The 21,115-nt window shown below is 35.0% G+C and overlaps 2 protein-coding genes across 3 annotated transcripts; both read right to left on the reverse strand.

Moving 5' to 3' along the window:
- Positions 1-1,173: 1,173 nt before the first annotated feature.
- LOC117912792 (WUSCHEL-related homeobox 1) lies at positions 1,174-3,854 on the reverse strand. The gene is made up of 4 exons (XM_034827508.1): positions 2,973-3,854; positions 2,554-2,865; positions 2,249-2,328; positions 1,174-1,891 (listed from the first exon to the last, which is right to left on the reverse strand). The coding sequence occupies exons 1-4, from the start codon at positions 3,166-3,168 to the stop codon at positions 1,466-1,468; spliced, it is 1,014 nt and encodes a 337-aa protein (XP_034683399.1). The 5' UTR covers positions 3,169-3,854; the 3' UTR covers positions 1,174-1,465.
- A 1,419-nt stretch (positions 3,855-5,273) lies between these two features.
- On the reverse strand, positions 5,274-10,135 carry LOC117925657. 2 transcript variants are annotated; one of them, XM_034844723.1, is made up of 7 exons: positions 9,915-10,131; positions 8,227-8,499; positions 8,022-8,074; positions 7,827-7,905; positions 7,597-7,735; positions 6,593-6,706; positions 5,274-5,817 (listed from the first exon to the last, which is right to left on the reverse strand). In XM_034844723.1, exons 2-7 carry the CDS (start codon positions 8,394-8,396, stop codon positions 5,626-5,628), a joined length of 747 nt encoding a protein of 248 aa, XP_034700614.1. In that variant the 5' UTR covers positions 8,397-8,499; positions 9,915-10,131; the 3' UTR covers positions 5,274-5,625. The 2 variants fall into 2 exon arrangements, with proteins under 2 accessions (XP_034700614.1, XP_034700622.1); XM_034844731.1 differs by lacking the exon at positions 6,593-6,706 and having other exon boundaries at positions 9,915-10,135.
- Between the last annotated feature and the right edge of the window lie 10,980 nt (positions 10,136-21,115).

Consider the following 21,115-nt stretch of genomic DNA (forward strand, 5'->3'; position numbering starts at 1 on the left):
CTCCATAGGGCATTAAATGCTTGGGTTTTAAGGAGCCACTTAGATTTTCACTAGATCGTGGTCGGTCCCTTACAATCTCCCCCCTCTGTTCATTTCCCCTCCCCTTCCTCTGCTTCTCCATCCCTCACATCTATTATCCTATCGAGTCCATACTTTCTTGCAAGACAACGCTTTGTTTGCGATATTAAATGTTTTCTTTACAAAAGAAAATAGAAAGAGCAAAAGGAAAATATATAGGCTTGGGTGGGAGCATATCTACTTGCAATAAGCAATAAATATCCAACTCTGTTTTGGGAATCTTCAAATGGGACTCATGTAACAACAGGGTGAGCAAAGCATTTCCCATTGAATCATTGATGACTGATGTCTTCCAACTCATTATTATTGACTTTGGAAGGGTGGGGTGGGTTGTACTTGTGGCCTTGAGATGATTATGGGACATGTGACCAACCGTTTCATTTCTCCCCCTTGGTGATGTCACTTGGTCCCCCCCAGGAGCATCCCCCAACATAACAGTGGTCGTGATTGTAGCCATGATTTCCGGTTGGCATTTCCCAAGTTTGATTTTCTTTGGGAGGTTCGGTCAAATGATCTCAAATCTCTTATTACTTCACTCACTTCCTGAAGCCTAAAAGTCTTGAGTTTATACCCTCTCCTTTCCATCCATGACTTTTCTCCGCACCATCTCAACTGATGGCTTACAAGTTCACATGGGTGTGTAATGGGACAGCAATCAAAGGAATCAACATTCTGTTGGTAATTATAATCATCATGTAAAATAGGTAAAAAGTGTGAGTTTGTCAGAAATTTTTTTTTTTCTTTTCAAAAATATTTGGAACTTTCAGGATGGCTGGTCATCCGTATGTCACGGGATGTAATGGCATCCATGTACAAAAATCATTCTTGAATTCCTCATTGTTAATGTTCCACCCTATCCCCCTCCGTAGAATTTCTGTCTTTCTAATTCTAGGGCTTTGGAACAAGCCTTCCCATTTTGTACATGGACCCTTAATTTGTTTCTTTCTCCTTCTTTGGCATGGCTTTCTTTGTTTTTCTGAGTTGGAATAATGCAGCCTTTCTCAGCTTTCCATTTTTCTTTCTCCTTAGCTAATAGAGAATTCTATAAGATGGGGTATTTTAGTATTGTCCTTTATAAAAAAATAATGTTACTCATGCATGAAATAATAATATTTTTTTGAAGATATATTGATTGCCATGGCCTCTAAAATAAGGAACTACATTGGTGTAAGCGACATGGTCCAAATGCAATTTAGGGCAATGTCTTCCATCAAAACATAACTACATGTCCCTATCCTAGTGTTGCACCTTGGCATGATATAAACGGTTAAGAACAGTAGCAGATTCCAACGGAAAAAGCAAACCTAAGTCGGATTTATCGTCATACATAAACAGCAAAGCAATTAACTGTGACCACATGGGTCCGACCTGCTTTCTTCTCACTTGTTCAGAGGAACTCAAAAAACTGGTTTGGAGTGAAGTTGGTGTCTATGGTTGTGATGGGTAATCCATTCTCCATCTCAGCCACGCTAATGATTTCATTAGCAGCATTGAAGCTCTGGCCCCCCTGAACTGGGAAGAGTTGAAGGGTTTGAGACTCCCTGGTTTCGTGTTCGAGGTGTGTGTTGGGTCTGAGACTTTGAGGGCTTAATGGCTTCTGCTTTGGGTATATTGTATTCAATGCTTCGGCTACGGTGGTTGTGGTTATGGTGTCTATAAGTTGGGAAGGAGGAGAAGAGGTGAGCCCCATCAACTGCCATGTGGCCTGCCTTTCTACTGTGCTTCTTGTCTGCTGTAATTCTCTCTCCTCGAATTGAAACCACACATCTGTTCTACTTTCTGCAACCGCTGCTCTCTGTATTGAAACAGATTCCTGAAAAAATTACAAATAATAAAAGCGAGTTAAACCTACAGTGTCCAAAGAATCCTAACGCTTTCATAACAACAGCCCCAACAGAAAGTGAGGAAGGCAGCTTTTGAACCCTTCTCTTTTTTCCAATATACAAAAGCCTTGCTCATCTCCTCACTCTTTTGCCTTTCTTCCTTCCATCTCCATTACTGAACTTTCTTTTGACCTTTTGAATATCAAATAATTAGCTTCTAATTTTCTTCGTAATATGTATTGTTTTTTTTTTATCTTTTCAAACAAGGAAACTTTTGTCTCCAAGGTCACATTTTTGGTGAGCCAAGTTGAATGCATGAGCAAAGACAAAGATGATACTACAAAGACCTCAGAGAGTGTACTGCAGTTTGAAGAGGGCACCACCCAGTTCTTTGTCTGTTCAACTTCAATACATGTCCTTCTCATCACTGTAGACATGAAGAAAACAAAGTAAATTCCACTTTATATCTCAAAGATTCAAACAAAAGGTGAGAAAGCAACAAAGCTCTCTCTCTGTCGCACGCACACACATTCCAAAACTTCGTCACTGTTGTGATTTTTGTAGTGTTCCACTTCTACTTCAACATGGATTACATTTGATGAAAAAACAAGTATGGTCGGAGCAGATTATAATCACTGTGTGGGTGTAGTACCTGATTCTTTCCTTTCTAGGCTACCATTATCACGCTGTTGTTCTTCAGAATCTGACTCCAACTCTCTACGGCGTTTCTGGCGTTCTCGCGCTTTATGATTTTGAAACCAGTAAAACACATTCTTCCCTTCAATCTTGCCGAACAGACGAAGTTGTGCAGCAATTTGTTGGATTTGTTCAGCAGTGGGTGTTCGCGTTCCTCGTCGATACAGCTCCTCCAGGGCTTGTAGCTGCTCTGGTGTTGGATTCCACCTTGAGCTCCCGAAGGGTTGTGTGTTGAAATCTGTCTTTTTTTGCTGATCAGATGTACCACCTACGGAAGCCATAACAGCACCATCCAGGCATCAAACTTCAAATACTTAAAGAGGGGAAAAAAAACGATTGGAAACTGACTAAAAATGAAGAGAATAATGCATATACCCAGATGGTGATTCAATGCAAAAAGATCAGTGCCATGAAGGTGACTAATACAAGGAGAGATTGCCACTGTAGAATTCACTGTAATCTTGGGGAGGACAGAAGCATTAGGCCTTGGAACGAGAGGCCGAAGTTTCCGACCATGGAAGGAATCAGACATGGTAAGGTCGCTGCTATCACTAGAATCCATCGTCCACATGGTACTAAGAGTGTGCTTCGTAGGGAAATGGGTAGTAGAGTGGACAAGAAGAGGGGGCGTTGAGAGCTTCAGAGGTGTAAAGTGGACAAGAAAGAATGAGAGATTAAATGGAGAAAGAAGAGTTCTGGTTTTGAAACAGAAGAAAAGTGAAAAGGGAACAAGGAATATAGTAGGTTGACCATGCTCTCTTATTTATGAATTGTGAGAGAGACGGGGTATGTAGTAACAAGGACAAAGCAAAAGCAGAGGGGGAGCATACGAAGCGTGGAATTCTGGGAGTTATTGGAAGGCGGGGAATAACAACGACGTGACCATATTATGACCCTGTAGTTGTTTGCTTCTTTGCCTCTTCTCCTCCCACACTACACTATTACTACTTCACTCTGTATAGTTCCTTTCAACCCTTGACACAACCCCATCTTTCTCTCTCATTCTTTATCCTTTTTCCTTCATTTCCTCCCCCTTTTTCTTTCTTTTTTTGTTCCCATTTGAAAATGGAGACTTCTAGCCTTTTTGTGCCCGCTAATCATTCTGGAACATATTATTGTTGAATTAAATGCAGATAATAGAATTTGGAAATTTTATCAGGATGCGGTCCAACTGGTTATCATTATGTTGTGAAGCTTGTGCTACCGGTCATATATGGCCTAACCTCTCTAGGACATGGAACACATGGGAACAAAAATGTCCTCTTTGGCCAACCTGTGGATTAGACATTTAGAGGCTGAATTATGCATGCCTTGCTTTACTCTTATTCAAAATTATTGAGGGACGATAATATTTTTGGTTCCATATGCCTACTCTTTCTTGCTACTGCTGTCGGCAACCCCATGAACGGAATATATAGCGAATCTAGACATCATAGATCATAATCTCTACTTATAACAATTTGTTGTGGTTACTAATATATCCACATATATCAGCTGCAAGACTTCAACTTTCAGAGGTCATGAGTTTTGATCCATCTCTTCATAGTTAAGTATCTATGGCCTAAGGTATCCCGGGGGAATCCAGGACAGTCTGTATATGGTGATGAGCTTTCAGTACAGATGGGTGGAAAATTATTTATCAGACAAGCAGGCATACTTTTCTTTTTGGGTAGGGGAGAATATAAAAGAAAACCTAAAAAAGACATGAGTGATTATGGCAGTGACAAATATCACTATTAATTTCTGCTTCTATTTTTACTGGAGGTGTTGATATGTTTGCCCAAAAAAAAATGGGGGAAAAGAAATGAGCATGGCATTGTTATTTTTTGTCTGAAATAAATTCAAAAGTGCAATGCCATGTTCAGACTACTGGCAAATTGAGTACATGTTTACTGCTATGAAGCAAGCTGTGGCCAGTACATGCCCTGAAACTGTGGCCAGACTGGCCCATGCATGCCAGGTAGATTCTCCTATCTGATGCATTGTTTTCAGGTTCAAGTCCCATGCCTGAAACAATTGAACTATGGAAAATGGAAGCCCTGAAGATTATTGTTTTATCTGTGTTTGAATACACAACAAGATTGACAAGATACATGAAGCACCTGCCACCAGATGTAGGAGCTGAGAATTGTGATTCCAGAGGAGGTCTGTTTCTGCATTAGAGGCATAATGATTTTGATTTCTAGACTTTGGAATGTTGTTAAATTCATCTTACTTCTTACTTCAAAGCTGGCAGTTCTTTAAAACTAGACAGTTTCAAGGATTCTGCATCTGAGTTGAGAAGTTCTGCTCAACTTTGTCCATGTGCCAACAATGTTTACTCTTTTGAGTTTTGGGGCAGTTTAAATTTTTCAACATTCGAGAATTTCAGTCAGTTTAGATCTTTTCCACATAAACAACCAAGCAATTCAAACTAGTATAAAAGGATTGATATCTGATTGCAGTGAAGTAAAATGAATTTAAAAATAAAAAGCAAGTATAGGATTCCAAGAGCTGGTGTACTGCAATGATGGACTGCTCATTTCAAAGAGAAACAAAAAAAAAAAAAAAAAAAAAAAAATGTAGATGGAATTGTATATGCTCAATTAGGTCTCCTCGTGCATGGTCAAAGGAGACTGTTGTCATTGGGCTTTGTGATACCCTCGCTTTTGTTTCATCAGGTAGCACAGAAGGATAGTTGCAGGGGTAATTAAGAAAGCCTAATTTTATACTCAATGGAAAATTTATCCCGTTACTATTGCTCCTTCAGACTCCAGTTAATGAATGTTGCCACTGGTATACAAAAAAAAAAATGGCCCATCTCCAATTTATACAATATTTTGGACAACAAGAGCATTACATTTTTTCTGTAGAAAAATATCCCAGGAAACCCAATATTCAGATCTTTGAACTGAAGTAAGCCGATCCAAGATTCCAAGCCTCTCTGTATTTGTTTATCTGGGTACCATAGCCATGTTGGTCTTTTGAATGAAGGCTGCAGGTCCTTGAGAAAAATCAATTAAATGCACAATCGACTTGAATATTTGCACTATTTAAGTAGTTTATTACAGGTTCCTACACCAACAGCCGCAGCGAGATGCCAAGCAGCATGAATGAATGGAGTTCTGGGAAAGACGTCATCAGCAATGAAAAGAGCACCCCCCAACAGTGATGACATCTTATGGACATTGTGGACCATCCTCAGGTCTGGATCATCTAATGCTCTTTTTGCAAATGCGACCTGGAAGGAATATATAAAATGAGAAGTCATTCCAGCAAGAGAACATCATGACCCCAAATTTTGAGGACAAGATCACTCTGGACAACATTGCTAACTTAATTTGTCATCAGGACAGCAAACTAAGTGAATAGAATAGCTGCAAGTGAGAGGCACTTGATATGGATAAAGGTGTGTATTCCATTTGTCAAGCTTCTATTTGCAACCCTCATCATTAGCAGCAAACACAGACATTTCAATAGCTTTGAAGATAAAATGTTAATACTTCATAGTGATATAACTGTAACCATGTGATGAATAGATTGTCAGTGATCACAGATCACAGTCAATGACAATGACTCATAAACTAGTCAAGTAAACATGAATTCAATTGCATTGGTAAAATAGCAGATGTCCCCACCAAAAGGACCAACAAAATGATGAAATTATATATACATAGCTACTGTCTGGAAATACAGATATGCACAGCAAAAGCAGTTGTTGTGCCAGCAGAATGATATTCCAAATTTCAGGCATCAATGCATTATCTATCCAAATACTGGAGAACATCATCCAACAGTGCTCATTAGCTCACATAGTACAAAAGGAATGACATACTCGGTCATTATATGGTGGATGGAAACAATTAACAACCATCAAATCATCAAAAGAGGAATGTACAGAGTGAATTTCCACTGCAGTATGTATGGTTTCTTAAATCACCAAAAAATAGTAGGCTTAAAAGGCCAATTGGATTTCAATTTCCTTAAAAATATTAGGTCAAAAGGCAGATGGTTACCTCCATCATCCCAGTATGAACGGCTGAAACCATCAGAGGCTGGATAGGCAGAAAAAAGGCCGATGCTGCCATCAACAACTTTGGATTCTCATTTCTGATAGCTCTTGATAGACACTGCCAAAAGATTCCAATTTTGGGTTACATGTCCAATTGAGCAACAAGAAGATCTTGGAGCAAAAGTCAAACAGTGGAACTAATGATTTAGGAAGGAAGATCTGTAAACCTATGAAACATGTAGAAAACTTTTCTATAGTACAATATTTTAGAAAAACTTCTTGATAGGCAAAGAAAGAATTAATTAAAAAGAATTTTTAGAATTTGTTTGATCGGAGTGCCTTGAAAATGACACTCTTTTATAACTAATTATTTATTGTGCATGTAATTGTGACAGTCAGTGCCCAATTGGAATCAAGGTAAAAAATAAAGTTGCTCACCTAGGTTTTAGCTAAAAATTAAGGTCTTAGAGAAAGCAAAAGGAAAATATAAAATTCAGACAGACAACACAAATAATTAGGACAAGCTTAATTAAATTGATCTAAATGACCACAAAGTTCCAAACTCCAATGAGTATTCACACTCAACTACCTGCAAATAGAATGACATAAGTACTCCCACCAAGCACACACAAAAATGGAAAGCTTGTCTCCCTTGTACAAAATATTAATCAATAAATTATTTTCTGCACACCAAACAATTATTCCAGGACACAGCATGGTAGCACATCCATCACTTCTTCACAAATATATCAAATTGGAAAAAGCAATTTGGCATCATCTAACAACAAGTTGAAGCTAAATATTCAGTCCGTAAAGAGAATGAGACAAAATTAATTCTATGTAAAGAAAAATTTAGTCGGGACTAATTTATTTGTGTTGTTTAACACTGACAAATTATGATTCTAATATGTCATGTATCATCAAATTCATTATATATGACAAAGTTTCAACATACATAAATAACCTTCTGCATCTGTTACTTAAAATTTTGAACAAGTTCTAACTTACAACTGTTGCTGTGGCTATCATTGTATAGTCAGCCCACCTCAAATACTTCCTCAGTTTTCCTCTTGAAGAGTGGTATAAACCTGAGGCAATCCCAACTCCAATTAATGAATTAGCATACAACTTGCAGTTAAGATTCTTCCTGTGCCATAAGTAAAAGCAAGTAATCAGATGCAAGAAATGAATACTAGATGGTAATGGTGCTCATTATGGAAAAAAAAAAAAAAACCTACCTTGGGGCTTGAATTCCAAGAGCAATAAAGGGAAGTGAAGTAAGAACATTAGCAACTGTTTCCCCAAGACTCTCATCGCCTAACAGAAGTGAGAAAAAAACTGTGAGTAAACATATAGTTTTGCTCAAGAAATCGGAACCAATGGATAGGAAAAGATGACATATCAAACAAGAAAAAGAATTTGATCTACAATACCATTAAGACAACATCGAACGGGTCTCAGACATGCTGGTCTTTGCTGCCATACTCTGGAAGAACAAATTGATGATAGGATATTGTAAGTGGCATGGAACAAATTTGCACCTATTTTACTATGCAAAATTGAATGAAAATAGGGACAGAGTTCAAAATTTTGAGATCATCATAGGGATCTGTGTAGACAAAGTGCCCATCAACTCACTGCATTAATAGCCGCTGATTAGCTTCAATAGATGATCTTTCACAAGTTGATCGATCAAAGGCCCCAGGTTTAGTAATCTCCTCCAGTGCAAATGGTGAATGAGGCACCACACGCACTCCATGTACACCATCTAGAGCTCTACTAGGATTTGATTTGCTCTGGTGACTCATAAGCTATTTTATAGTAAGTTGAATTAGATTGACTTGCAGCAAGAAATTGCACAAACAAATTGGTGGAAGTGTGCCAGCACCAAGCAGAAGTGATGCTCAAGTACTGTACCATTACAAGCAGAAGTGCTATAGTTATTAACATGCAAATAGAATATCAGAATTCAAGTATATTAAGAACCAATAAAAGTCAGAAGAATGATGCCTTCATGATACAGAGAGTTATAATATCCAATAGAATAAAGATAGTTTATATCCAATCAGCATATCCATATGATTTAGGAGAAGGTTGTCAAGGAAAATATGGCTCCTTGGACACCAAACGAGCACTCAATATTGAAAATGGGTTTGGTCCACCTCATCTTCCACATCCACAAGTAACGAGAATGCATAGAAGAAAAAGAATATTAGAATCTACTTAACATTTCTTTTCCTTTTGTACATTTGGAGTACTAAGCAGGACATATCAATGATGGTCTTGGTCTTTTTTTAGTTAACATGGCATGACTTTAGTGAAAACTTAAAGAAACTCAAGGATGATGGCAGAGGTGAGTAAAAAATTGTTGAAGTTTGTGGGTGTTATTTTTACTTTTATTTTTTATGTATACACCACATCATCATTGATCCTATTGTTTGTGTTTTTATTGCTGCTGTAAGATGCTTGAACCCTCCAACTACACCTGTGGAAGGCTGACTCAAGTGGAAGCAGCTATTAGGATAAGAAGATGGCAAAAAGGAAAGTGGAGTCAAGGTGGTGAGGAAAAATATGATTGCCTGGGATGCAATGGAAGATTTAATCTTAGATTGAACAAGAGTTAAAATCCAAGAAACTAGTGCATAAGGCTTTGTTGTTGTATTTACATAATCTTTATGATGCTCCAAAAAATGTTATTTTCTCTTTTTGTACCATAATTAAGAAATATTAACATGGAATAAGTTAGATATATCTGTCTCAAATTGAATGAAACAAAATCATAAGACATTGGATTCGTGAAAGTGGTGTGCTCTACCAGAAAGATTGAGATAGGATCTATATCTTACTAACAGATACATTTGCATTGCTGTCAATTAGGAACCGGCTAAGGACAAGTTAACACTTTAAAGTTTAAACTCAAAATCAAGCTTGTTCTATTGTCTATAAAGCTGATTACAGAACCCCAAATCAAAATTCATCTGTATTACAACCTCCCTAATCAATCAGAAAATTCGCAGAAGTTTGTGGCAGTGCAAAACCCATTTGAAAACTCGCCATTCCAATACAATTTGGGAAACCACACTCGATTCAGATCATCAAGTCGCATTTTATCAAACATCTTATCAGCATTACCAAAACCCCCCGGATTTGGGGCCCTACCAGAAGGGGAGAAGAAAATAACCAAATCCCATTTTCCTTTGTAAACTCGGGATTCCAACTTCTTCATTTCTAATTATCAATAATATAGAAACAATAAAAGTACAGAAAGCAGTTGAGCAATAAACAAAACGGCAACGTTAAACAAGAGAGAAGGAAAGGGAGAGAACCTGGCAAAAGAATCGAAGTGAGGTTGGCGAAAATAAACAAGAAGATGGGAGCAGAGGGAGAGTATAAAAGGCTGAGGACTCAGGTGTGGGAGAATTTGGGGGAAGGAAGATTCGCATTAGAGCCACGAATCTTCCTGGAAGACACAGGATATTCCGCGTAGCGTTGGCAATAGTAAAGTTGCCTTCCTCTGCAGACTCTCTCGCAGACCACCAATTGCATCTTACCGTCAACGTGACATGGACTTTTGCTGTCAGTTTATGACTTCTGTTCACACTATAATCTATTAAGTCCTCTTTTTCTTTGATTTTAGAATCCATAGTCATAGATATTTTTTTTATAATTATTTTTTTAAAAGAATATATATAAAAATGATTCTCCTAGATTTTTTATACACTTTTACAATAGTTTTTTTTTAATAAATAAATCTTTTATGTTAAATTATTTATTCTGTCATTAAATAAGAAATAAAGTTTTTATATTACATTATTTATTATGTCATTAATTTTTCTCCCCCTTTATTTTCTTTGGTATATTGAATTAATTTTGACAGCTTGTGTTTTAATTTATGTATTTATTTGTCATAATAGTACTAGTACATATAATTCATGGAGTAAAATTACAAAGAGCGTTTTAAGGAGTTTTTTATTTTTAAAAACATAAAACAGTTTTTAAAAAACTCTATAGTTATTTTTTCCGTTTTCAGTTTTTAAAAATAAAGTGAAATACAGAATAATTTTTAAATAATAAATAAAAATTGTTTTTACCTGTTTTTTCAAATAATAAAACACACACTCTATATTTCTCTTTTATATGGAATCATTATTTTTTTTTTCTAGGCAAATTAATTCTAAATTAAACAAGATTTAATGACTTTGATTTGTTAACAAGTCTATTAATTTTTAAAAATAATTTAAAATTTAAATAATAAACTCATTAATATCAGAAATTTACGTATAAAAATTGGTTTATAATAATTCTATTATTTATTTTCTACACATAATTATACTTTTATAAATTTTTCCACTAGAACAATCATCTTCAAATCGAGTAACATTTTTTTAATTGAATTTATTAATGAGTTTAACAATTTTTAAAAATAACTTGGAACTCAAAAATAAATCTAACGGTTGAAAACAAAAAAAAAAAGAAAAAAAAGAAAAAAGAAAAGAGGAAAACTAATATATCATGAGTCATGACTTTACTATTTATTGTAAGTATGTTTTTAAAATTTTCTCGGTAAATAGATTATAAATTAAGACATAATTAATAATTTAAATTCTTTAATAAATCCTTTAATTTTTAAAAATAACTTACAATAAAAAAATCAATCTAATTAATTCTAAATTAAATAAAAAATTCTAAAATATTATGCTCAAAATTGAGTACCAAATGTATGGATATGTAATAAAAAAACTTGACTCATTTATATATTAAAAAAATTAAAACTTTATTAATTATTTATTTTAAATAAAATACTATTGACAATTAGTGTTATTCATTTTTAATAAAATAAAATAAAATGCAAATATGCTAATATCCTTATTTTTGTAATATATAATACTAAAAATATAATTTATGATTTTATTATAATATTACTATTTATATTTTATTAAAAACTATTTTTTTAATTTATTTGTAATTACAAAATTATTTTCACTTGCAATAAGACTTCAGTTAAATTTAATTAATTAATATTATATAAATTGAAATTAAAATGTTTTTACAAAATCAAAACAATTTTTTTTTGTTTAAAAACAATTTATCCAAAAAAGTTTTATTTTATTTTATTTTTAAAATCCTTTTATAAAACCAACTTTCCAAATATCCTTAGTTTGTTAAAATATTTTAAAACTTTTTTTTTTTTTTTGGCTCTTCAACTTAAAAACAATTTCTAAAAACAAGTATAAGAAATCATATACAATCTGCTCACGGTAAAACTTCATATGGGTTTGATGTACTTTTATCTTCAACAACTGGCCCGGCATTCAATGCGGGGCGAAGCATATGGTTGCCTGGCTGGTTAAATGCTGTTAATGAGAATAGTAATTCATTATTCTTAACAATAGGTCCTGGAGACTTCTTGGTTCATCATGCTATTGCTCTAGGTTTACATACAACTACATTGATCTTAGTAAAAGGCGCTTTAGATGCACGTGGTTCCAAGTTAATGCCAGATAAAAAGGATTTCGGTTATAGTTTTCCTTGCGATGGTCCCGGACGAGGCGGTACTTGTGATATTTCGGCTTGGGACGCATTTTATTTGGCAGTTTTCTGGATGTTAAATACTATTGGATGGGTTACTTTTTATTGGCATTGGAAGCACATCACATTATGGCAGGGTAACGTTTCACAGTTTAATGAATCTTCCACTTATTTGATGGGATGGTTAAGAGATTATCTATGGTTAAACTCTTCACAACTTATCAATGGGTATAACCCTTTTGGTATGAATAGTTTATCAGTCTGGGCGTGGATGTTCTTATTTGGACCTTTCTTATGTGATGAACTGTTGGCACCAATCCTACATTTTGTCTCTGTGGACCAAGGAGAAAGGGGGCTCATGTCTGACTAGCTAGTTGGTGAGGCAATAGCTTACCAAAGCGATGATCAGCAGCTGGTTCGAGAGGATGATCAGCCACATTGAGACTGAGACACGACCCACTGCCAAGATATCAGTAGGTTTGGTCTCATATTCAGGAGTATAATAAGAATGTAGATGCTACATAGTTGGTTATCATCCTTCAAATACTATGAGTGTAATAAGAGCATCCGTCGACAAAATGATCACCCTAAGATGATCATCTCATGGCTATTGAGAAAGAATCAAATTAGATGGTTTTATTTCTCAATCTTCCTTACTTGCTCCTACGGAACCAAGGTCGAAAAGATTGAAAATTGTTTAAACAAGAAATAAAAAATAATAATAATTAAAGTACTTATTTGACTTGCATTAAAAATAAATATTAAAATTATTTTTATTTTATAGAAATTTTTGTTTCATTAGAATAAAAAAACTGTTTCATAATTAAAAAATGATTTATCTTTAACTCATACATAATTGTAAATTTAATTTTTATTTTTTAATAAGACTTAACTTGAATTTGATTTCGTATTATTATAAATTAAATTTATAAAATAAAAGTAAAACATTATTTTTAAAAACAATACAAATTCTTTCATCCAAACAAGGTATTTATTTTTTGTTTTTTTTTTAAACTATTTTTTAAAACATTTTGCCCAACACGTTTGTTTTAGTTTTTTTTTAAACTGTTGTTTGTTCTTTATTTTGCCAACAATTTTAAAAAACACCACCAAACGGGCCAAATAAATTGTTGTGTCTTTCTGAGTTAATATAGTGTTCCCAAAATTTTCTTTAAAAAGGTGAAATTTTTAAAAAAAATTAAAATATGAGATGAATAAAATAATTTAAAATATCTAACAATACTTACCAATAATATTACAATATTATAATATTTTCCCCTTTTTACAAATAATATTATTTTTTATATTAGAAAATAAATCATTTTAATAAGTCACAAATATGTGTAATTGATCCATTCCTATTACAGATCTATTAAAATTTTATGTTTAGAACAAAATAATAATAATAATGAACAAATATATTTAGTTATTTAATTATTTTTCTTGTAAAAAAAATTAGTACCAAACAAAAGAACACGTACAAATGGTCAATTCTTTTCTTAATTATAGACCTATTATATTTTTTATTATATTAAATAACTAATAGAGGATAGAAAGTGAAAAAGGATAATCAATAAATGCAATTTGATTATCTTCATTATATTTCATGTATTAAAATTTCAACACCAAATAAAGTTTTCGATTTCATTTTTAAAAATCAATTTTCACTTTTTGTAACCAAACATATTTTCAAGGAAAAGAAAAGTAGAAAATAAAAAATATTTTTAAAAAATAAAAATAGAAAATGCATGTAAACTAGAAATCGTTATCCAAACAAACACAAGAATTATTTTGATTTTATTGTGACATTAATTGACTAATTGTAAAACATTAAAATGCAAATAGTGCATCTTAGTGAAATGGACTCTCGAACATGAGAAGTTGGGTAGCATTAACTTTTGTTTTTTGGTAAAAAAAAAATGGTACAAAAAACCGTTTAGATGAAATATTTATAAATTCTATTACAAGAATTATAAAAATCTTTAAATCTAAATTTTATGACATCTTTAAGAAAAATTGACTCTCATAATGTAGACTCTGTATTACAAATATTTTTTTTTAGTTAAACAATCTATTGTTTTATCTTCGATAAATATGATGATAGTTGTAGATATGTTCGACTTGAGTTATCTTTCAAATGTCTTCTATTAAAAACCTAATAGAACTAGACAATCTATCATCGTGTTTGAGTTGTCTCGAGTTTTTAGGTTAAGAAAGTTATCATTCTTAAAATATAGCATGTCATCTCTTAAAATTGTATATTCCACAACAATTGTTGATGCATTACTTAAATGTCTACTTGCAACCATTTTCCAATTCTATTAGTGTCTTTGGTCACTCATCCTAAAATGCTTTTATCTTCTATCATTGATCCATCAAAATAAAATTTGAATATTTCATTAACACGATAAATGTATCAAATCCATTTTTCAACCATTTGGGACCTTATGTTCTTCATTTTGAAGAAAAAGTTGGTCACACATCCCTATAAATTTTAGAAAAGGCAGGAAAACAAACTCTAGGAATGTTTTATACAAAGTTGTCTAAGGATTAAGGTTACAATTGGTATCAATGGATGAATGTTTATGTTGTGTTAAAAGTTAAAACTCAAATACTTGATCCAAATAGATCAATTCAAACATAATATAGATAAGAATAGGCTAAAAATTTAAGTATGAATCTAAATATGATCTAATTATTAAATAAATTGTATTGCTTATTTAATTATCGAGTCTTATTTAATAATTAGATTTTATTTGAGTGAATATAATTAACTTTATATTTATGATTGAATTAACCTAATTATTGAAAATTAAATTTTAAATAAATTAAATATGGGTTAAATAAATTATAATTACAAATATGTTAATCAATATAATTATTAAATAAATTAATTCAAATCAAATTTATATTATGTACATGGACTAAAAGGGCAAACAACTGCTGATTGAGATTTATTTCAAACCGCGGGAGTAAGCTGTACAAAACAGCATCAGAATGGGGAAAAGGATCCCACAAGCTGAGAACACAAAACGATGTCGTTTCCAGAAACTCTACGAAATGCGAAATCCAATGGAAGCCAGGCCCAAAACCATGTCGCTTTTTGTTTTCGTCTTCCTGTGACGTCTTTATCCGTCTGTTCTCCAGGAAAATGGCAGGTAGAATTCCGGAGGGGACCGAGAAAAGAACGCCTAATCATCCGAGCAAATAACTCACTCTCTAGTATCTTTTACTTCCCTGGATCAACACTCCAGAACCCAAATGGAGGCCTCGCTTCACAAAACTATGACAGAAACACTAACGTTAAGTTTTTCCACGCTAGCCTTAGGAATCTAAAAAGGCAAAAAACTGAAACAGGCCCCATCGAAATGCCAAAATTACGCCTAAACACGTCCTTGTCTTTCTGTTTAATTTCCTGGAAAGTTTTTGATTGGATAATGTCTCTCTTACGCAACTTAAAACCCTTTACACTCTGGATAATCAATCATTCATGCAGCTTGACGGCAAATTTGCTTTTATAAGATCCTTTGTCCCCACCTTGCTTTGGGGTTTTAGAAAGAGGAGGCCATCTTTTCCTGGTTCTTCCTGTAGAGGTCCAATCCCATCGTTCTTCTGCTTCACTATTCTACCTTCTCTAGTTGTCTTTTTATATTCCTTTGTTTGTCAAACATCCTGTGCTTCTTCCTCTCCTTCTCCCTTTATTTATAGGATTCCTAGCTTTTGAAAATGGTGTCATTTCTTTACCTCTGCGGCCCATCTTAGTGGATTGTAAAGTTTGAATCAATCTTGTTACTCTAATTAGAGGATGTTTGGGATCAAGCTTCCCATTGAGCTCACGGTGGTCGAGTTGCCTGATTAATTCACCGGGTCCTTTTTTCACTTAGGATAGTGAAAGAATTATTCATCCATAATTGAGAGGATAAAAAGAGTTTTCATTATTGTAACCCTCCTATCTTTTGATCGATTAGCGTATTCTTAAGCTAATGTAAGGATGATGTTGACAGGCAAACCAAGTTAAAGTTCTTAATCTTTTTCTTTATATCTGCTCTTGTGATTGGCTGGCTCTTCATAAAGTCACCTTCTTTGCTCCCTTGTTATAGTTTCATCCTTTGTTTCATCTTCTCCGGAAGTGTTGCAGGCTTAATTTAGGCGACCATACTCAGTGTGATGACACAACTAAATTCACAATTAATATTGGTTCCATTACTTACTTCGGTTTGGTTGGGGGATTGCAGCGTTACGTCAGAGAAAAAAAATGTCTACTTGTTACAAATCAGTTTTGGATGCATTAATGGAAGGTAACAAACTATGAGATGGGAAGGAAGATGATTAAGAGGACGAGGGGCATGCCGACTTGAACTTGTAGCATCATTCAGTGTCAATACTGGGGCCCAACCCACAACGGATTAATTCAAGAACCCACCTTCTTATTGGTAAGAACAGCTGATCAATGGAGACCGTGACTTTTCCAAAACAAGGAACTTGATGATTTTCTTGAGCAAGTTAGATTCAATTGATTTGTGTATAATACCTAAGCAGCATTTATGTTTAGCTGTCGTTCCCCACCTGTCATTTGTCAATGCAGCTGCACTACAGCACCCGTCAACGTTGCACTCGCACGGGACTTTATCATCGATCTTAATTCTGAAGGAGACATCCCAGTGCTGGGAATTCAACAAGTGTACCCTAACAATCCCAAACCGTTTATTTTTAGATTGTTTGATTATAAGGATAAACAATCGTATATTAATCTTCATTTTCTAGGAAATATAATTTTTTTGGACAAAAATACCCTCCATTATTTTTTATTGATTCCTATGTTACACTCAAGTATTTTTCTGAAAAAACTAATGGTATATTTGCAATTTTCAACATATGAAGATCATGTATGTGGAATTATCTTGTACCTTTCACAATATTTCTTCACTGTTTGAGGTGATTAAAATTTAGAGATCCTTAGTGAACCTGAAAACTGAATTATATGCATGGAAAAGTATATAATGTAAAAATAAATAAATAAATAAATCAAAGTTGAGAAAAATGCATGTGTGATTTTGTTCAAGGAGGCATCGGCGAGGCATTCACCCGTGGGCTCGTCATATGAGGAAGGAAGCGTCCCCATCAGAAAATCAATGATTTGTGATATTTGTACGTGGAGGGGGACAAGCCTGGAGATGGGGGAGAAGGAGAAAATGGGCGTCATATGAAAGTCAAACCCTACAGCTCCCTAGAGATAAGAGTAAGGGAGTCAGAGCAGAATAGAAGCCCAAAACAAAAGGGGCAATTCAGTCATCACAGCAAGGAAAAAGCTGGAAATGTGAAGACTGAAGAGGGAGAGCAGAGACCTTTGAAGGCAGAGATTTAGAATTAAGTAACCCCTCTCATAGAACCAACTTGCTGTCCACAAGCAAAAGAAGGCACAGCATCAAGTTTACCAATGCCGGTCCCTCTATTTTCATATAGTTTGAATATTCCGGAGACAACGGCTATTAATACTCGGACAGACCCACACCCTCTTCAAGTAACATGAGAAAAAAATTATGTATAAAAGAAAACTACACAATATAGATGCCAAAAGGCAAAGCAGTGGTGTAAGTAAGTAAGTAAAAGGTTCAAAGTTCGAAGATTTGGAGGAGAAATAAGAAATATAAGAAGGTTCCAGGAATCAAGGGTCAAGATCATGTGACCAGACCCATAAGACAAGGAGCAAGAGTGCTTCTCTTCCCAGCTCTTATACTCAGGTTCAACAGAGTTTTGAAGTTCCAAAGAGAAGATACACAAGAATAATCCAACACCTGTTTCCATTTACACTTAAAGACTGTAGTTCAAGAGTTTGGAGGTCTCATTTAGCCTTCTCTATAGCGGTATATACTCTGCTGCCCTCCACTGCAGTTGGTGCAATGTCGGTTCCCACAGAAGGTGCAAGAAGAACAAGAAGGAGGAGGCATCCTGGAGCCAGAACTGCAGTCTTCTTCTTGTGGGTTATCTTAATTTTCGCTCAGTTGGATTTATTTTTTGCTTTCCATGACCAAACCGGTCGACCCATTAGCTCTACGGCAAGAAAAGCCAGATTTTTCAACGGGGCGACTAGATTTCATGTGGTTTCAAGCCCAGCTCAGTTTGCAGGCACCGTTGGTGATTCCAACACCTTATATGGAGAAGACAAAAGACTAATTCACACTGGCCCAAATCCTCTTCACAACTAGTGATATGAAATCAGAGGTGGGGTTGGTTTGGGTTCTCACTGCTACTGTTCATGCTAATGGTTAGTGGTAGTGGTAGAAGTCAAGTGAAGAATTTAAGACGGTGTAAGTTCTTTCTGTTATCAGCTTTTGTTCCTTGTTTTTTTTTCTTCCCTTCCTTTCTCTCTGAATTAGAATCAATGAGAGCATTACTTTAGCCTTTTCCAGTCAATGTTTAATGAGGTTATGTGCAGTGTTGCAATGGTGAGAATGAAGAAAGGTTGATAATTAGGCTAGCTTTAATGCTCTTGTTTCTTTTGCAGTGTTCTTCTTCTGTACCTTCTGTTAAAAATTCATTGTCTCTGTATTAATTGGTGTAGTTACTCTTGTTCATCTACTTCATCTTTTCTTTTGTCTCTGATATGGGCACTACATACCCTTGATTCACTAGGGTTCCCTATGTGGGGCTTTGACATTATGCTCCTCAACCAAAGACAATATGCCCTAGGAAGTGATGGGCAGTTCAGACTTTTCAACCAACCTTCCTCAATTGTAACTTGTAAGGCGACAACCGTTTATCAAAATCTTCTCTTGGGCCCCAAATCCCAGTCATTCCTTTTTTAATTTTCTCCTCTCTCTCTCAATCTCTTTCTCCTTTTTGCAGAAAGAAAAAGGAAAAGAAAGTAGGGTAAATAAAATGAGGCGTTACTTACAAGGAGGTGCCACATTAATTAAGATTTAAGACTCTGGTTTCGCTTTTGGGTTTCAGTTTCTTTTAACAAGAGTAGGGAGCATGTGTGCTTTTGACCTATTTTCATTTGGTTTCAAAATCTCGGTTCGTCTCCTATCGCAACTTCCAAGAAAGAAAAGGCAGCCTCTCATGATAGATAAATTATTGTGTTCAAAATTTGTATGAACAAGTCAAGTCCAAGTGTTGTACTATTAACAAAAGAAGTCTTATCTTAAAATTTATAATCAGCTTGTAGTCATATTTCACTATCATTGTTATTATAATCTTTGAAAGTCTTGTCGAAAATGCTTTTTCAAATATGTGTGGCTATGATTACTTAGATTTTAAAAGAAAAGGAATCAATAAATGATACACCCTTGTATCTTAAAGAATGAAATATTATATTTCATGAGGAGGCTCAGAAGGGTGTCCTAGGAATAGGAATAAATGGTAATTAACCAGCCGAGTTATAATGATGCAGAATGTATGGCAGTCATTGTATCCATCTAATCAATGTGCAATCCACATGATTGTGGGATTGATAGTTCCTTACACCAAACCCGAGTCATAAAACCCTAGCAAAATGCCGAGGATCATGGCCGTTGGGTGTGCATAATATCAATGCCAATGCATTGATCATGGAAGAGATGAAGGGCGGGTCAGCATGGAACGTGGAGAGGCGAAATGGGTTGTCCCGGGTTTTAATTATTAGGTGGGGATGTGGGTGTGGGGTCTTCGATTGATTATTCCTAGAAGTCCTATCTGTTTTTGACTTAAATGCAATCCCCTATTTTTTATTCATTTCCTCAATCACTATGCCCGTCTCGCCAGCCCAACACGCTTTCTCAAGGCTTGGGACACTTCCCTCCTTCAACTCTTCAGTGTACACCCATAACCAAAATTGTCTAAATTAATGATTTTATTGCCACCAATTTTTCCAGAAGCCCGCCACTGTGTGTAACCTGATGGTTGTTTGGAGAAAAATAACGTTACACTTTGTGGGTATGTCCTCTGTTCGTGGGGACTATAACCATCAAATAATACATATTTGTTGTATCGATGTTAGCTCTACCAAAACCAAGTTCATATTGTGAAGGCGAGATTCGCATAGAAGCTAATAGAAACTACCTTGGAATTGGTTTTCTCAATACACACAGAAAAAGGTCTAGAAAAGGGTGGAGAAGGGGTTAGATATTGGTTGTAGAGTAAGGTTTTGAGTAGTTCAAAAGATTCGGTTGAAGAGTGAGAAGAAAGGTGGAAGGCTCTGTTTCTGTGCAAGTCGTTTTTCCATATGAAATGAATGTCTGCTTGGAGGCATTATAGAGCTTATAAATGAGGGAGTTAAAGAGGGTGTCAACTACCTCATCTCTTTCTTTGTTGAGAACTCATAAAAACCTGTATTTTATTGCTGCCACCCACCCCTAAGTCATTGCCATTGTTTGCTGGTCTGGCCTATGCTAGCTTGCATTTTTCTCTGGGGGCCATTACCTTCTTCATTGCCTTATCGTCACCATTTTCTTCACCGATATGGAAACCATGCATCAATGGAAAAGGTCCCACACTGCTTCACAGCCTGGTTAGAAGACCTAAAGTTATCAACCACCCAAACACCTCTGTATTAATGTTAATCAATGTAGGTCATATTCATCCCTCCATGTGAAGGTAGTTGATTTTATTAATGGCTTGATTCAAAAAAGATATTCAAGTTTGCTGGTCCTCCACAAATGTTGTGAAGAGTTTACTGGGAATGTTCTCATTGTATACCCAAGAATTGAATCCGACTTCACAAGGGTCCGGTGGATAAGGATGCCAATATATTGCAGGAAACACAAAGCCCCATCCGGATTTCTTTCCTTGGCCAGGGACTGTTTGGAGATGTTCTTGGGGTCCACGACTTTCAAACTGAGTAAATGCCATGTTATTAATTTCAAGTAAAACAAAGCATTTGGAGATGAAATATTCGGAACTTCCTAAAACCCTTTTGAGGTATAATGGATATGGGTCTTTCGGAAGAAAATACAAGTGTATATGACCTTCTGAAAGGAGAATATGGGTCCTTCACTTCCGGGTTGGGCGTTGGTGATTT

The sequence above is a fragment of the Vitis riparia genome, chromosome 1 (genome assembly GCF_004353265.1).
Source record: "Vitis riparia cultivar Riparia Gloire de Montpellier isolate 1030 chromosome 1, EGFV_Vit.rip_1.0, whole genome shotgun sequence".
NCBI classification, from domain to species: Eukaryota; Viridiplantae; Streptophyta; class Magnoliopsida; order Vitales; family Vitaceae; genus Vitis; species Vitis riparia.

Coding starts and splice junctions, on each gene's coding strand:
- LOC117912792 (XM_034827508.1), bottom strand. CDS start 3,168: ATGTGGACGATGGATTCTAGTGATAGCAGCGACCTTACCATGTCTGAT. Junction 2,866..2,972: donor TGCATTGAATCACCATCTGG/GTATATGCATTA, acceptor TGGCTTCCGTAG/GTGGTACATCTGATCAGCAA. Junction 2,329..2,553: donor CCTAGAAAGGAAAGAATCAG/GTACTACACCCA, acceptor TCATGTCTACAG/TGATGAGAAGGACATGTATT.
- LOC117925657 (XM_034844723.1), bottom strand. CDS start 8,396: ATGAGTCACCAGAGCAAATCAAATCCTAGTAGAGCTCTAGATGGTGTA. Junction 6,707..7,596: donor TGATAGCCACAGCAACAGTT/GTAAGTTAGAAC, acceptor ATCTTTTGGCAG/TGTCTATCAAGAGCTATCAG. Junction 5,818..6,592: donor TTCATACTGGGATGATGGAG/GTAACCATCTGC, acceptor TATTCCTTCCAG/GTCGCATTTGCAAAAAGAGC.